This window comes from Myxocyprinus asiaticus, chromosome 23, assembly GCF_019703515.2.
Source record: "Myxocyprinus asiaticus isolate MX2 ecotype Aquarium Trade chromosome 23, UBuf_Myxa_2, whole genome shotgun sequence".
Lineage (NCBI taxonomy): Eukaryota > Metazoa > Chordata > Actinopteri > Cypriniformes > Catostomidae > Myxocyprinus > Myxocyprinus asiaticus.
Genome location: NC_059366.1, coordinates 12,675,190 through 12,693,946, shown reverse-complemented (window position 1 = coordinate 12,693,946; position 18,757 = coordinate 12,675,190). Strand labels below are relative to the sequence as shown.

The window sequence follows — 18,757 nt, the reverse complement described above, 5'->3', positions numbered from 1 at the left end:
TTTGCTTGAGAAAAAATCATAGTGCTAAACATTGTTTAGGGAGATCATAAAATGTGAACTAAAACTGAGGAGCATGTTATCTTTTTTTACTGGAACAACTTTTTAATATTCAGTAAAGATCTTTAAATCCAGTAGATGGCAGTGTCTTGATAAAAGTCTTTGTCATCACAGGACTTGCCTCATATCGTTTTTCCATCTTAATTGTCAGCATCCTTCACTCTAAGAAAAAAAATAGAAGTACTTAACTGTAAAAGGGCCGTCACTGGGGTGATACAGGGGTTAGAGTTTATAACTCGTTTGGGGTACATACTTTTTTTTTTCTGGGAACAAAAAGGTACCTACACATTAAAGGGATAGTTCACCCAAAAATGAACGTTATCTCATCATTTACTCACCCTCATGCCATCCCAGATGTGTATGACTTTCTTTCTTCTGCAGAACACTAATTAAGATTTTTAGAAGAATATTTCAGCTCCTTACAATGCAAGTGAATGGTGACCAGAACTTGGAAGCTCCAAAAATCACATAAAGGAAGCATAAAAGTAATCCATATGACTCCAGTGGTTAAATCCATATCTTCTGAAGTGATATTACAGGTGAGGGTGAGAAACAGATCAATATTTAAGTCAATTTTTGCTATAAATTCTTCCCCTGATCTGTAGGGGGCGTATGCATGAAGAATGTGAATCACCAAAACACAAGAACAATGTGAAAGTTAAAGTGCAGGCTGACTGAGCAGGGAGGAGAATTTGTAGTAAAAATGGACTTAAATATTGATCTTTTTCTCACCGACACCGATCAAATCGCTTCTGGAGACATTGATTTAACCACTGGAGTCTTATGGATTACTTTTATGCTGACTTGTGTGGTTTTTGGAGCTTCAAAATTTTGGTACTCATTCACTTGCATTGAATGGACCCAAAGAGCTGAGAAATTCTTCTAAAAATCTTCATTTATGTTCTGCAGAAGAAAGAAAGTCATACACATCTGGGATGGCATAAGGTGAGTAAATGATGAGAGAATTTTCATTTTTGGGTGAACTATCCCATTAACCTTTTCTGACAGTATTTAGGTAGCTTGACTGATGAACCAATTAATTCATAAATATATCAGATTGTAAACAAATCAAATGCAGAATGTATAAAGATAAGATAACTAAGACAAAGAATAGATACATTTGTATGTAGTGCCATGATCCTAGTTCTTTATACTGTAAAAAGTAACAAGACAAAATCTTTGTATTGACAATAATAATAATAATAAAAACATAATCATAACTAAAACATCACCACAAATAATTCCATGAAGACTTATTATTTCTCAACCTTATATTATAACCCAGCATTTTAGGAACCTGTGGCTCATCTTTTAATTTTCCTCACGAATTTGCAAATATAACTACACTTAGGCATCCATCCATCTTTCTATCTACTTTTATGAATACTAGTTCATACTAATTAATGTGAAAACTGTTATTTACAAAGCATCAGCATCTAAATTTTAGAACCATTGAAGTGCAAAATTAATAAATAGGGCACAGTCTTTATAAATATGCAAATGAAAGCTCTCCATCTGATGCATCCAGCGCTTACACTAAAATTTCTCTTTGAGCTCTGTGTACTTTTGTTTCAGCCACAATAATGAGATGAGTGATGTCTGCTAGAGGATGAATGGTTATTTTGTTTAGACATCGGGACATTTCCCTGAGGCTGATTCTCAGCCTCCAATGATATTAGTCAAAGATGTTCTGGCTTACTCTATATAGCCTCACATGAGTCTAGCATGTGGTGTGACTCCAAATGATGACATCACCAGTAGGAGGAAAATGAATGCCCCTTTGAGATATTGATAGTGCAGGGTTTATGAGTGTGTAGGCTCTGTGTAGCAAGAATAGAAGCAGGCATTTAGGGCTTGTTGGGGGTATTAAAGCTTACTTCATTCCACCCCCAAAATGCCAGCATCTATGTTCATACTTGGTGCAGTACAAATCACTGTCGGCAACTGCCAGTTGCAGAAATCAGACCTCATGGACAATGCTTCTTTGTTTGGACATAAATAAACACATGAAAGGCCATTCTGAACAAACTTAAACTCCATGACAAGAATCATATATAACATGGCACATTTAGTCTTGTGCATGGATGGGTTTTGTTTGTTTGTTTGTTTAAGGTTTGTAACATGCATGCCCCATATTAAAACATTTGCAAATCCTCATGTCTCTAGTCTGACAAAAAGCACCCTATACATTTATATACCTTGTCCTATACACCCTAATGTATACTTGTGTCTTCCTCTGTTCCTCATGTCTGTGTTTGTCTCTTCCACTATGTGTGTCCAAAATTAAATTGCCCCTCTGGGACAAATAAAGTCATATTTTATTGTATTGTAAGATATTATATTAACATACAATATTCAAAAAATATAATACACACTATAGTTTAATTTGTATACATACATTCTTACAACTGTTGTCTTAAAAACAACACAGGTGTCTAGTTAAGAACAACACATTTTGTGTTACTTTTTACTCCGCTAGTGTGCTACTGTGTTAACTAGTGTGTCAGACAGTGTGTCAAATATGTGAGGGTTTTTTTTTTTTTACCCAATTTAACAAAAAATGCATGCAACACACACACACACACACACACACACACACACACACACACACACACACACACACACACACACACACACACACAATCACATATAGTTTAATTCAATTTATTATTTTAAAATTAACACAACCTTTTGAGAGTGCACTGTATATTTAATAAAAAGCCCATGCCATTCGATAAAACAAACTACCAATCTTTTTTTATCCATGCAATCTTACAGAGAAAGATTTTTTTTGTGTGTTTCCCCTTTTTTAAATGCTGAGTGATCAGATTTTATTATAAATAAATATTATATATAAATATAATAATACAAATATATTATATGTATTTTTATCATAGCATAGATTATTAACCTGTTGACCTGTACCCTCTTTTAAACACGAACCCAATTTGCAGTTCATTAAATCTTTGGACTACAGGCACATTTGTGGTCTCTTTAGAGAGAAGATACCTTGGATTATATATATATATATATATATATATATATATATATATATATATATATATATATATATATATAAACAAATTAACGCTCAAATATTTGTTAAAAAGATGATCAGTTATTTATTTGCATAAACATTTTTATTTTATATGAATTCATTTTGTTAAAGTTATTATTATATGTGTTATTGTCAACATTTGCTTATAAGCTTTAATGGCTTTCTGGATCACTCTCCTATTGATAAGCTACATACTCTGTGGGCTGTTAAAGCCAACAGATGGCTACTTTGTTTGATAGACTATAATCATTAATCATTCATCCCTTGGCACTCATGCATTATCTAGAATCTCCACGTTTTTAAGGTGCCAACCGAGGCAACGCTCTCTCAATCTCCAATCTCATTGGCGGGCCACAACGCCCGTCACTCCCCCCATACGTCGGAAGTACGTTCCCGTCCTGCGTCTCCCCACACTCCGCCAGTCCCAACCCGCTTGCGATTTCGCATGATCGGTCTGTTCTTCACGCCTTTGCACGGCTTCGCTAAACGGGTTGTCAAGAAGAAGTACAGGAGAGAGGTGGCTCAAAGATCTGGATTGGGATTATGCTGCCATTCCAACCGACCAGAAAAATGTGGGATTCATTTCTACACATGCTTAACAACAACCAGTCTTAGGAATGAGCAGTTTTGCTTTTTCTCTTCTCTTTTATTCGCCGAAACTGGTCGCATGTGGGACAGTAGCTAGTCGAACACCTTTTAATAGCCATCTTTTGTAGACAAAAGACGGCTACGAAGAATTAACCAAAAATAAAACAGGTAAGAACGACTGTTTGCGTTTTCCGCTCTCTGTTATAACGCGACATGCTTTGCATATTTTAACACGCGTTATTTCTCGCCGCTTTTATGCGCTTGGATAAAGCTGCCTGCCCGCGATCTCCCGGGATTTAATGTAACGGAGCGCGAGCGATGTCACGGAGGGTTTCGAATGTTTCCCCTCTACGAATGTTATAATGTAACATTCCAGCATCCTCCCCTCTCTCTCGCTCTCCTCTCCACGTTGCTCAGCTCGCTCACTCAAGTGATGCGTAAAGTTAGCCTGCTCGTCGCTTAAAATACTTTTGAAAGAGATTTCATCCACGAAACAACCAGTAGACTCTCCGAACTACATGCACCGAGTTTAATGAACCCCGCCAAATTCATATCAATAATATTAGCATAATTGTGGTATGTAGCTATGGAATGCAACACGAGCATTTACTATTGGGGGGGCATAGCCAGTATACATTACATTACATTTGCTGTTATGTGCTCAGCAGACGATTTCGTACAAAAAGTTCTTAGTGCCAGTTACAGGATGTTCTTAAAAGCATGTCAGATGGTTCACTTCACTCTTATCATTATCAGCAGCATGTAGTTTGTAGCCAACTGATATCCTGATGTCCTATATCCAGTCTACCCCATTTACTCTACAATTTTTCTTGACTAGACCGATATTTTATTAAGGATCTTATTCAGGGCCGTAGCCACCATATGCATTAAGGGGGACACATTCCCTCCAATATTAAGAATAGTGGTCAATCAATCTATATGGGTTTTATTTAATGACAGTGAGACTGAGCTCACGCAGTAAGACTTATGTTTCTTCATTAAAAAGAGAGAATGCACTTCCGGCCCTTAATGTTGTCCAAAATCCAGGCCACTTATCTGAACCCCATGAGAATAGGCGTGTCCAACTGAGAGAAATTGCAAAGGATATTTTCTGGGTTTAATATGGAGCTGTTTAGCAGTCTTGGTCGAAAACTTTATCTGCATGCCCTTTTCTTCTCTTTAGGGTGAACCGCTAGGGTGTAGTTAGGCTACATCTTCAAAAAGTCCTTCTAGACCATGTATAGTTTTTTATTTAATAACTTTTCCTTTGCATTTTTCAACATTTTATTGATTCAATTGTAGTAGTTTTATGTTTGGTTATTGTGTCATTTAAAAACTTGAATAAGCAATATAACTCACTCCATTATTTTTCAGGATGGGCACTAGATACTAAATTATTTAGTGCCCTGAACACATGTCTTTTTTGAATAGTTGTACTGTTTTGGTGACCTATTAACTGCTCACTTTCACGTTTATTGAGGCATCCAATACAGTACACTTCTGAGGGTTTCTGTTCTCAATTTTCTGAGATATGCTCCTCAATTCTTTTCATGTTGTGTCTCACAAACACAATTTTAACCTTCTGTAAATCTGTAAAAGTCATTTTTAACAATTAAGGGTTTGGTGTTACATCCAAACCACCATGGGTGATTATTTTTGACACTTATTCATTATTCTATTTGACTGTCCTCTTTATATGTTATTGCATTTATAGACAACATAGCCTACATTTAACATGGCGACAAATGATTTGATCCACCAAGCAAACCTGTAATATTTACCATTGTCTTATATTGTAATGGACAGACATGCAACTCTCTCAAAATATGTAATTTTGGCATAAATAAAGATTGGGAATTACAATATTCTTGTTTTGGAGTCAGAAGAAACATTCAGATATTTTATCCATTTGTGATTTGATCATTCATGCGAAATTACTCTTTGTGAGTGCAATCTCTATTAGATGATTTTTTTAAAACCCTTATGCAGTCATCATGAATATCTGGGAAAGTTATGGAAATTAATTTGGGTGCGTCTCAATCAGCTCCCTAGTCAGGGGACTGATCAGGGAGTCACCCAATTCTCGAGGTTTCTCAATCGCAAAACATTCCAGTGCACTGAAACATTTACTTTTTAAAAATTCCCAGAATGCACCATAAATCTCAAGTCGATAGAAAATGAGCACAAGTGTAAAACTATGAAGTAGGGCTGGGCAATTAATCAGATTTTATCTTCAATTACGATTTTGGCTTCCAACGATTATGAAAACAAGATAATCGAGCTAAAACGATTATTGTGCCTTATTCCGTTTTGCAATGAAACACCCAGGCATTATATCTTTAAAGCATCCTTTATTAAAGTTCACTCAGTTTCTCTGTGCGGTCAGCGCTGCGTCTATGAGTTGCGTGAAGTGACCGGGGAAGAGACTGAATCTTCTCCCGGCTGATGCACACAATGGCGCGGGGACACTCGTCACTCGTGTGCATTTGCTGCAGCTAGATTATAACGTGATGGCTCGCGATGTAGTGAATCATTTTATATGTATTATGAAGAAAATCGGTGATACGCAGCTCTATTAAGAAGAGAAAGTTTGTTAAAGTGAGTTAAAGATGGATCGAAGTGAACATAAATGTGAGAGAGTGTAGCCTTAGCCCATTATACACTGGAACAAAATACGTTTTTGATTAGTCTTTTTTGGCTAAAAATAATATCTAAAACTCCTTTAAAACAATGTACATTTACTTTAGGAGCTATACTGCAGAAGAAATTTTTTTTTTAACGGAGAATGTTGAATACAATATTTAATCAGGGCTTGACATTTGTGCTTGTCCGGGACAAGTGGACTTTTGAAGTGGCAAATGAAAGAGAATTTTACTTGCCCGACCGGACAAGCAGACTGATTAAAAAATCAATAACGAAAAAATAACCGGCTGGATTTGAGATAGCCTAGGCCTGTGTCACTTATTAGAAAGTTCATATTCTTATTCTGCTGTTGAAAATAATCCAGAGCATGTAATTTTATAATTCGCAAGCGACCTAGCAACAGCTGTGCCCTGTTTGATTGACAGGCGGCGTATGTGTGCATGCTGAACATGCGCGTGTGTTTAGAAAATGCTCTTGCTAATGTGCACCTGAACGGTCAAATACATTTCAAAATTCCACCAAAATGCCCGTCTTGGTGAGGTATTCATGTAAACACAGAGAGTGTTTAAAGTGAACGTAAACAGCAGAGAAAAAAGCGGATTTGTATTACAATATCGGACTAAATGTAAATGTAAGCTAATAATAAATGTAAGCTAATAGACCTGCTGCTGTCTAGTGTAGTGTCATTATAATAATCAAAGAACCATAACAAGTAAACAAGAAAACACTCACTGCTCTTGACTGGGTAACTTTAGTAGCTTTAGAAAGTATTAATGTATTATAATCATACAGTAAATACCAGTTGTATTTTTATGTTGCATTTCATTCTGAATGTTTACTTGAATACTTGATAGCCTTCTGCTGTTAAAAACTTTTTAAAGCTGTTAAAAAAAAGCACAGAATTTTCTTAATTTGTATTGTTTGTTCTATTATTTTTTATCTATTTCTATTCATTGCTGTTTTTATTGTTATCTTATTACTGACTGTTTACTAGTCTTGAATAATTACTTAAAGAGGCCCTATTATGCTTTTTGGGATTTTACCTTTCCTTTAGTGTGTACCATAGCTATTTGTGCATGTAAAAGGTCTGCAAAGTTACAAAGCACAAAGTCCACGCAAAAGGGTGTTATTCTCTCCCACAGATAACACTGCTCAAGAACTACAAGAAACGGGCTGTTTGTATTTCTTCCGTAAAGTATCTACGTCACTATGTAACACATTGCATAATGCCCGCCTATGGCTATTTTGGCCCGCCCTCAAACAAAGGTAGTAATAGCCGAGGCCAGGATGAGTTGTGTTAGTGTTGTCGCCATGTCGAGAAGATGCTGTTTTCTTCACTGCAAAAGAAAAACCTCTATGTTTGGACTTCCAAAGGCAGACAAATTGAAGAATTAGTGGTTAAAATTGATTTGAATTATTTAGTAGTACAACCATAACCAATGCCGGATTTTCAAGATGGTTACTCCTGAAAGATGGTGCAGTTCCCACTTTGTTGGGACAATCTGGTGCTTCAGGATCACAACCTGCATGTATGCTTGATTATTTGTGGATTTAACTGATGCCGAGAGTTCAAATGTGGAGTTTTGTGCTGTAGCTATGGTGCACACCCAGTGCACAGTTGTAGGCCTCTGCTAACCTGCTAGCTAATGTTATTGTGTTGAAATAGTTTTGCTAATCAGCTGTGTGCCCACTTTTACGTGCAATTGTGTAGAATAATGCAGATTGTTTGTCGTTCTTACTATCATGAATAGTGATCAGGTGTGGAGATGGATTTATTTTTACAAACGGTCATTTTTAATGTATTTTTTTTAATTTATTTTTTCTCCCCAGTTTGGAATGCCCAATTCCCAATGCGCTCTAAGTTCTCGTGGTGGCATAGTGACTCGCGTCATCCGGGTGGCGGAGGACAAATCTCAGTTGCCATCGCGTCTGAGACCCTCAATCTGCGCATCTTATCACGTGGCTTGTTGAGCGCTTTACTGCTGAGACATAGTGTGTGTGGAGGCTTCACGCTATCCACCGCAGCATCCACGCACAATTCACCACGCACCCCACCGAGAGCAAACCACATTATAGCGATCATGAGGAGGTTACCCCATGTGACTCTACCCTCCCTAGCAACCGGGCCAATTTGGTTGCTTAGGAGACCTGGCTGGAGTCACTCAACATGCCCTGGATTAAAACTCGCGACTTCAGGGTTGGTAGTCAGCGTCAATATTCGCTGAGCTATCCAGGCCCATACAAACGGTCATTTTCCGTCTGCAGTCCACGGTAGTGCTCAGCTAACTTGCTATGTAATGTTATTGTTTTGGTAAAGGTTTACTATTCAGCTGTTTTACCTAAAACTGTGTAACAAAATGGTCGATCTCAAGAGTCTTATATAATTATATAATTACAAGCTGTAATGTTTCGGCCGCAATCGGTAGTCCACGGCTAACTTGCTCACTAACTCTCTAATACACCCAGTAATGTCCAACCGGGAGTAAGCCTCTGTTCTCGGGTGAAAAAAGTTTGGCTACACCCATTCAAGCAAAAGATGACTAATTTAGATGAACTACTTGTCTTTTACTTGAAGCTTTGTTAGGCTCACAATAATCAACAGTGTACTTGTAAGAAAGCTACAAAATTAAAACTTACCACTGTGAAACATCCTGCTTAAGTCGTGCTTGCGAAGGTGGTTCGGGTCGATCAGCTTGTTCTTCCAAACTTTCATTATTTCATTCATTATTGGACTCGGGCTAGAGCTGGTACGGCAAAAATTAACGGCACTGTTACCATAGTTACATTAGTGTTTACAACTGCTCAGGAAGACTCAGGAGCTGAATCTCAGTTATGGTAAGGGGAGTTACATTTCCGACACGCTTTGCGCGGTTCACCAATCACAACAGACTAGGCCAGCTGACCAATCAGAGCAGACTGGGCTTTTCGGAAAGGGGGGCTTTAAAGAGACAGGACCTAAATCAGAATTTTTGAGCCAGAGGAAGAAGCGTGGGGAAAAGGAATGTACAGTATTAGAAAAATAATGTGTTTTCTGAACATTAAAGCATGTAAACCTATTCTAGTAGACCCCCAAAATAAAATTATGAACCTGTAAATTAGCATAATATGGGTTCTCTAAGAACTTGAAACCATTCTTCCATAATTAACGTATTAGTTAGTGTTATTATTTGTTGTGGTTTTGAAGCTGGTATTGAGAATCATCAGATTTCACTACTGACTACTGAAATTTTGGTATTGTTATAATATATAGCCTTTATTGTACATGATAGATCTTGCTGCAATAACATGATGAAAAAGTAGATCTCATCCATAGAAGTGTGAGCACCCCTGCTGTAAATGATGACAATGGAGGTTTTTCTTTTATTTGACTACCATATTTAACATAAAATAATTATCATATGACAATAGATACCTACCCAGCGCTGTTTACATTTGAAGTTCAAGGAAATCCACTGTTAAAAAGACACGTTTTTTTTAAAAAGTTCAATAAATGCATGATGTTTCCAAAGTCAATGAGTAATTGTGTTAAATAATCGTGATCTCAATATTGACCAAAATAATCATGATTCGGTCATGACAGCCCTACTATGAAGTCAAAGCCTTACCTCCTCTTTAAAAGAGATGTCGTTTGTAATGAAAGGGAAATAGTCTTTAAAAATATTAAAACTGAGCTGTTAGAAGAAGGTTAAAAAAACACTCCTTTATATTTTTTTAATTTCTTTGTAATTTATCTTTCATAATAACACTGTACGTATTAATATCTATGCTGAAAATGCACAGTGGTGTTATTTATACAACAGTGTTGCTGAATAATACCAGCTGTGTTTCAATGTGCAAGCTTATAATCATGTTGCTGGTGATTGAGTCATAAGTGTCCCAATGTTCAGTGGATCAACACCCTTGCCAGTGTCTGAATTTGTTTTCACAATGTACTTATTCACAACTTTGGGAGCTGATTGAGAAGCACCCTTGGTCAAAATGTGTGGGAACCCTGTATATTATTTTAGGTCACTCTTTTGTAATGCTGTATTAACTCTCCTCTATTTGGCATCTAATCAGAGAAGAGCCCAGCTAATGAGGACATACAGTAGGGCATGGGTAGATGAGTTGAGCTCATAACACTCATTCACGCTAGCGTTTATACCGGCACTTCATCCATACACTCTGTTCATGACCCACACCACTGAATTAAAGTGCGTTTATGAAATAGAGAGCTCCACAGTGCTGGTGTGATAATGACATGTGCTTGTGCTCTGGCCTGAACTACTCACGGAGGTTAATTCTGGGGAGCTCTCATGACTTTCTGCACATTCTCATCCAAGAGAGCTGAATCAGAGCAGTTTTTGAGAGAAGGCAGACTATTGCTATGTTACTGTCTAATTAGGAGTCTGGAAAGAAGACCAGGGCTTTTGAGGAGAACTTTTGCACGGCAAGCACAGCAGTAGAGGTTGTAAAACGATTCTTATCATGCCACGTCTTTGCATCATTTAATTGCGGAGAAAAGGGCAAAAAGTTTGTTTACTGATGTATGCATTGACATGTAGAGTCGATATTTGGCTTTCATGGCACCAGTTGTCATTTTAAAGGAATAGTTCACCCCCCCCCCCCCCAAATAAAATATGTTGCATTATTTACTACCCCATGAAATTCTAACCCTGCATTATTTTCATTCTTACGTCAAACACAAAAGGAGATCTTAGAAATTCTGAGCTTTATGTTTTGTGTGCTTTGTTTGTGCTGTGTTTTCCATTCAACAAAATTGGACAGTGATTTATATTGCCAAGTTCCCAAAAGACAAAAAAGTATTGTAAAAAGTTTTAAAAACTTTTTTTATTGTAACAACATTATAGCATTATCAAAGTAGTCTGTTTGACTTGTGTCTCTGACAGTCTGTTTAAGATCTACTTTTGTGTTTCACAGAAAACAGAAAATAACACAGGGTCAAAATGACAAGAGGGGGACTAAATGATGACAAAATGTTCCTTTTTCGGTGAATTATTCCTTTAAGGCTTTCAGGTGGTTTCTATGAAGGAATACTTGTGCAAAATGCTCAACAGAAAGTTATTTTATCTTTGCTGTCCCATGAGCAATGTTTAGAGAGAATACCCTCTCGGTGCATTCTTTCTTGGAAGCCAGAGCTGTTTATTTTTGTGAAAGTGATTTGCATAGTCAAGGAAAAAAATATGCCAACTCGCATGAAAAAAAAAAAAAAACATAAGGCCGATGCACCTGATATTGTGGTACATTAGAGTTGTGTCTGGGGTTAGAAAAGCAAAGCTTAAATGAAGTATGTGAAGGAAAAGAACCCATTTGTCTTTAGGATTATCTCGTATTTGGAGTGTTATGTGAACACTTCGCTGCTGGAGCAGGGCATGTTATTTTGTGGCCCATAATCAGCAACTAAATGTGAATTTTTAGTTTGTATGTTTCCCAAATATGTACACGAACACTTAATAAAGCTTTTAAAGTTGTGGTTGGAGTGAAACTGTATAATTGGTATGGCTTAGGTGGTTTTCATACTGGTACATTTGCTGTGGTCTGAATCAGAGTGTGATTGTTCCCGGCTCCCACTGCTGCGCTGGTATGGTTTTAGACTCCCTTTTGATTCTGTCGAGCCCCCGGTGCTTGAAGTGTTGGTTTATTGGATGGGTTGAGTCCAAAGCCCTATCTCAGTGTGTAAGTGATTTTTCAGTCTTGTATAACTCCCTGCCCAGCATCCCACGTCTCTTTCTTGAAATAGTTATTTAAGGTTTCACATAGGTTTAACATGTGCTTGTTAATATAGTTTAAATTGTCAGTTAGTAGCCCATTGTGTAATAGGAGACTGTTTGCACAAATTGTGCCTTGTTCAAGAATCTCAAATAGAACAAATTTGTGTGTAAATTGTTAATAAAACCATTCTTGCATAAATGGGACAGTTTACGAAAGTATGGATTTATTAATGATTTGCGTATAGATTTGTTCTGCTCATGTTTCCTGAAAAAGGCCCAATTTGAGAGATTTTGTGAATACAAAAGTATATGTAAAGGTGAGGCTGGTGCATAAAAAAATATATTAAAGACCGTATTGTAGGAATCTGAAAGTGTAGGCTGTGTGACTGTTTGTGCATTCGTCTTGGTGTTCTGGTCCTTTGTAATTCAGGGAAGGGAGGTCATGTTTGAAGACTGTTTCTGTAGTAAAAGGAAGAGCCACCACCACTTAAGTGTGGAAACCACATATGATTCCAAACTTTACTTCAAATATGCTTTGATAAAACAATTTCATTTGAAACTAAGAGCATTTACAGTTATAGAGTGATGCATAGTGACACGTCATGTGTGAGAGATTATCAGAATATATGTCTTCTCTGATCACCTGTGTTCAGATTTCAAGGGGAGGGACTCTGATTTCATGACTGCCTACGTCACTCATTATGTGTGATCCTGCAATATAATAAAGCACAAAAAAGTAACAGAACAAAAAGAAAGCATGGGAAAAAACATGCACCGTTTCCCCTAATTATACTTGCATTAAATCAAACACATGTTATTTTAGTTTAATTAATACCTATATTACTGTAACTGAGCTTCTGGTATGTGTGCCTCTCAGCTGCATCACTGCATGTTGACATTCTTGTGCATGCATGCAGCATGTATACACTTTTTTACATTTTCAGATCGGACGATTATTTACTTTCAAAGGCAGAAATAACCGGCAAAGTCTAAAATTCTTGTTTTAGCTCTGAGGTTGATTGACAGGTGAATAGGCGTTGCTTCACTGCTGTTCAAGTGCATTAGAACAGATGAGTGTTTACACTGCAAGTGCTATGTGGTTACAAATGTATTTCTGGTCACCTGATTTTGGACCCCATTTTCTCTTGTTCTTAGCATTGTCCCATTTAAAACAGAAATTTTGCCCAAAATGCATTTTAATACCAGGGGCCTGATGTATAAACGTTGCGTATGCACAAAATGGGCATTGAAATGTGTATAAGCAATTTCCCACGTATAAACATATTGTGATTTATAAAAAATAAACTTGGCGTAAATATGTGCGCACCGTCCGGACACACTTTTGACTGTGCATACGCACTCTTTTACTGGTGTGTGTGTGAATTGCCGACTCCAGCTGGACAAATAATAAACTGAACATACTGATTATAAACTCTGATTTTCATTTAATTCACATTTAAAATAAAAAGTATGAAGTTAAGCACTTGAAACAGAAGTAATCGTTATCAAGCCAATATAATTTTTATATAACTAATTGAAAAGGCATTCAAATATAAGCTGTAAAAGGGAAATATTGGTTTGGGATGCGCTGCGTTTGGAGAACTTTCCGGTATCATCATAGAGAAGGAACATACAGTAACTGAAACTGATTTCTTAGTTTGAGATATTTTCTGTTCTATTACAATCATGTACTGAGATAAGTACAGCATTAGAATAAAGATTATCTGTTATGCGATGCACACTTGACTTTGACTGACGTGAAATGGCTTGGTAAAACGGACAGTAGCTATAAGACAGGCACTGCTGGCCACATTCAGTAGTCGAACGGACCATTGGAGAGACATGTCTCATCAGAAACAGTATTGTAGAGCTGCAAACAGGTACAGCAATGCACATCAAATGTGCTGCCTGCTCCATTTCATCCCGACCCTCATCGCAATGAAACCCCCGTTCTAGTCTAATAAAAACATTATGAAAAGTACATTTGCCATTCAGCTGTTTTTTAAAAGAAAATTTTTTTTAATGTAAAATACCAGTCACATATAAAATCTTAGTAATCCGATTATATCAGACACTGCTGCAAAAAGAATTTTAATAATTTTGTTTTGTTTCCAGTACTAAATATATAACTTCTCAATAAAAACACCCTTAAAAGATTTAAAAGGTTTTCTGAACAGCAAAATTGCTTAGGTTAGATTTATGTCTGCAAAGATAAAAACATTTTGCCATGGGATATTCAAGATATATTCTTTGAAAACAAGTTCATATCTTAATAAACAATGTTTCTTCATGGTGCAGCATCTAACCTTTGGGCATATGTGACATTTACAGTCTTATCTCTTATAATACAGTTTCTCGTACCGTTAAACGCAGCAATCATGTGTCTGGATGGTGAAATGCATATGGTAATTGTATGCAGATGAGGATATGCATAGTAAAAACAGGCGTTGTACACTCCATATATAGTTATTTTGGGAAGCAGACAGGGTGGGGATTGAATCACGTGCATGTACACACAATCTTTCCGCTAGCTGGGATATATTAAGGGAACTATGGACAGGTTCTGGCATACGTACAGTTTTATAAATCTGAATTGTTTGGTGCATACGCAAAATCTGACTTTTGTGCTAACGTACACTTTTAGGAAGAAATCTAAGCAGAGTTTTATACATGAGGCCCCGGGTGTTAACAGGACCTATGGTCCATTGGCGGATTTCCAAATGCTACTCTCTGCCCTTGTGGTGCTTCTCTAAGTAATGCAGCATAGACTGTCAGGTAGTCGTCCTCTGTAAAGTCCAGAATACAAATGGAGGGCGCATAGTGGCTGCAAAGGGGGAGCTTTAGAGCACACATCTGAATCATTAGGTCACAAATGGGACTCCCTGCGATCTTGTGGACTTGACAGACACACGAGCAAAATCTGTCAGACCACAAGTCCCCATCAAGTGTGCCATTTGGGACAGGGCCATACTGTCATGATGCTTTGAGTGCAAAATAATGTGGGTACACTCCTACGGCTCATCTCTTCTAATGTAATGTTTGTTTAGATGGGTCCTGACATATTTTGCGGTCTTGTTCCCTCGAAATGAAATGCAGACTTGATACATAGATTTAAATGCTATTATGAAGAGTTTCTGGAGGACAAAACTGTGGCTTATTTTAATCTCATGAGATGGTCTGTTCAAATATTAAGTTCTTTTTTTAATTCATATGTATTATCTTGTCATTAGGCCTTATATATTGCTCTGTGAAGATGATATGTTTAGTCTCCCCTTATAATGAGGAGAGCTGAGCATGAATTGCCGATGGCCTCAGTTTTGCATAATTTGTGCAGCACAACCACAAGATCAGCAAGATCCTAGTCAAAAAGGGAACAGAAACAGCCTCACAGACAGTGTCTGTCTGCATATTTGCTGTCTGTACACCCCCCTTTCCCCCATCCACACTCCTGTCTTGTCCGTACCTCTCACTCTTGTGTGTATTTGAGTGTGTATGTGTGTGTGTCTGCTGCCATGACAGTGAAAGTTCTTGGTCAGGTCCAGACTGGCTCAGTAATACAGTACATACCAGCAGATCAGTTGGGAGCAGATTGCTCAGTTCATTTATAGCCGTGGCCTTGTGTCATTGCATGTCTGCCTGGCAACTTTGCACTAACTGTACCACTCCTTCACCCACTTTGCATATGCATGCTCTGAGAATATAACATTATGCATATAATGAAAGAATAACTTATTCTTTCAACTCAAGCTCACACACTTGACATGTTTTAGTGCTGCCTAAACTATAGGTCTAACATGATTCACAGTCCACTTTGCTCAGTAGTTTTACTTATTGCTCACACTGTTAACAGTTTAAAATACCATCCTGACATATCTTGCATTCATTTCAGTGCCCAAGGAATTTACTTTTACAGACCTTCTCTCATCAAATTTATACCAACATAACACTACACATACCTGCACAGCATACACTTTTACTGCATTGCAGTTTCTCAGAGTAGTTGTTAATTCCAAGATCATTAATTCTTTGTGCCTTTGTCCTGACAGGTCCTGGTCTCCATTCTTTGGAGAAAGTGGGCAAGATGTGGGGTAACCTCAGGAATAGATGCCAAGCTCTCTTTCACACTGATGGCTCAGAGTCAAATCTGTTAAGCCAGGATATATATCATGTCCAATGTGTGGTGGACTTGGGCAGAGGAGCACATGCAAGTGAACCCTATGAAACTAGGTCTTCCACCCCTTCACGGACCTTGTCACCACTCCCACTGGTGACTGGAGGACGCAGAGGACATAACTGTGTGGCGGATATTCCCCAGATAGTAGAAATCACCATTGACAAAGAGAGTGAGGATGCCCGGAGGGGCCCTCTTGTTCGTAGGGACTCCTATTCCCGTCACGCTCCCTGGGGAAGTAAAAAGAAGCATTCATACTCAACTAAAACACAAAGTTCACTTGAGGCTGACAGGCGAACAGGACGTTCAAGAGGAAGTACAGCCAGGAGGGAGCGTCGTTATGGAGTTAGCTCTATCCAAGAGATTAATGATTCTGTAGGATCTGGCAGCAGTGGGCACAGCCTTAGTGCCCGCTCTCTGCAGCAGCGACTTAGGGACACTGTAGGACTTTGCCTCCCTCTGCCCACACACCGTCGTTCTCAGTCGGCCAAAGGCCAGATGTCCTCCAAACGTAAGATCCACTTGACTGAACTGATGCTAGAAACATGCCCTTTCCCACCAGGTTCTGATCTGGCCAACAAGTGGCATCTAATTAAGCAGCATACAGCTCCGGTCAGCCCTCATTCCTCAACTGCCCTTTTGGATGCGTTTGATTCAGCGCATCCCACCCCTGAGGACGAAGAGGAGAGGCTTCGTGAACGACGCAGGCTTAGCATAGAGGAAGGAGTTGACCCCCCTCCAAATGCGCAAATCCATACACTGGAGGCAATTTCACAGAACTCTTCCCTCTATAAACTGGGACCAAAGATGGCTCCATGTGTCGGGGAAGCACTCGGGGAGGGCAGGAGTCTGGGAACAGTTTCTTCTATTTCTGGGGGGTTGTCTGGGATAGCTTCACAGGTTGCAGCAAGTATGGCAGTGCCAACCCACCCTGTTGACTGTGATTCTGAGGAGGACTCAACTACCCTCTGCTTACAGACAAGGAGACCCAAGCAAAGGCATGCCTCTGGGGACACTCACTGCTCCAGACAGCCAGGGTCTTGGAAGGTCCACACACAGATTGACTATATCCATTGTTTGGTGCCAGACCTACAGTCCATAACTGCACTTCCCTGTTATTGGGGGGTGATGGACCGGTACCAGGCAGAAGCACTGCTGGATGGACGGCCTGAAGGCACCTTCTTGTTGCGTGACTCCGCACAGGAGGACTACTTATTCTCTGTCAGTTTTCGACGCTACAATCGCTCACTGCATGCACGCATCGAACAATGGAATCACAACTTTAGCTTTGATGCACATGACCCCTGTGTCTTCCACTCTTCCACGGTAACAGGCCTACTGGAGCACTATAAAGACCCTAGTGCCTGTATGTTTTTTGAGCCTCTGCTCACTGCTCCGTTACACCGGACCTTCCCTTTCAGCCTTCAGCACCTGGCACGAGCCACCATCTGCCGACACACCACCTACGATGGCATTGGTGCTCTACCACTGCCTCCAACTATGCAGGACTTCCTTAAGGAGTATCACTACAAACAGAAGGTGCGTGTGCGCTGGCTGGAGAGAGAGCCACCGCTCAAGGTCAAATGAGGTCTGGCTGTGTTCCTGAGAGAGGCAGGAGTGTGGACAAGAGCCATGCCGTCAGGAGTGTGTGGCTCATATTATACATCGTACAGCTGATTTTAGACACACAGCAATGGAGGATGTTATAATCTTCCTTTTTTAGTTTAATGCAACATATGGAATACCTAAGTATGATTCAAAGCAGTACATGCTGTCGAAATAGCTTTTGTGCTGAAGTGTTGAGCATGCTGGGAATGAGATGGTCTCTTTCTCATTGCTCTTTTTCTCTGGATCTGCATTTGACTGCCCGCATGCCCCCTGCATTATCTTTTGTAGTGTATTACACTATTTTGAGCAGTATACAAGAGTGTAACCACATTAATTAGCCTATTTTGTTGGCAAATGGATGACATAAGCTTAGGTCAGTGTTAAAATATATTCAAGTAATTCTTGGAACTCTTCACACCGGAATATCTGCTACTTTCTAAAACCTAATATTAATTATCTAGATGCATTAATTCTATGCATTTTTGCTAAGTCAGATAATGTATCAGCAATGCCTTCAAGATACTTTATAGACATCTCCTGAGAGTGTAAAGTTCCCTGAGGCAGCACTTGTTGAGCTCTGTGTACATGGACAGGGCCACAGTTAGACACGCACCTTCCAGTACTAAGCATGTTTTATTTTTAAAATGGAAGCAGACAATGAAAGGCATGAGTTAATTGCATAAAGTGGAGGGAGCTGCTGTATGCATGCTTCCATTTCCTTTTACCCAGTGGCCACTAAAAGTGGACACACAGGCACAGTGCGCCATGTGCCATATGATAAAGAGGGTATTATTTAAAACCAGACCCTCATGTAGTGTCATATCCCAGCATTATCATAGTTGTAAGCAATCTATTTTACTATTTTCAATTTTTATCAGTGACAGTCTAAAATAACAAATGGCACTTTAATTGTTGTCGATG

General features: G+C 38.8%; 1 protein-coding gene across 2 annotated transcripts; it reads left to right on the top strand.

Moving 5' to 3' along the window:
- Positions 1-3,546: 3,546 nt before the first annotated feature.
- Positions 3,547-17,952, top strand: socs5b (suppressor of cytokine signaling 5b). 2 transcript variants are annotated; one of them, XM_051651188.1, is made up of 2 exons: positions 3,547-3,687; positions 16,104-17,952. In XM_051651188.1, the coding sequence occupies exons 1-2, from the start codon at positions 3,561-3,563 to the stop codon at positions 17,813-17,815; spliced, it is 1,839 nt and encodes a 612-aa protein (XP_051507148.1). In that variant the 5' UTR covers positions 3,547-3,560; the 3' UTR covers positions 17,816-17,952. The 2 variants fall into 2 exon arrangements, with proteins under 2 accessions (XP_051507148.1, XP_051507150.1); XM_051651190.1 differs by having other exon boundaries at positions 3,552-3,871.
- The last annotated feature ends 805 nt before the right edge of the window (positions 17,953-18,757 follow it).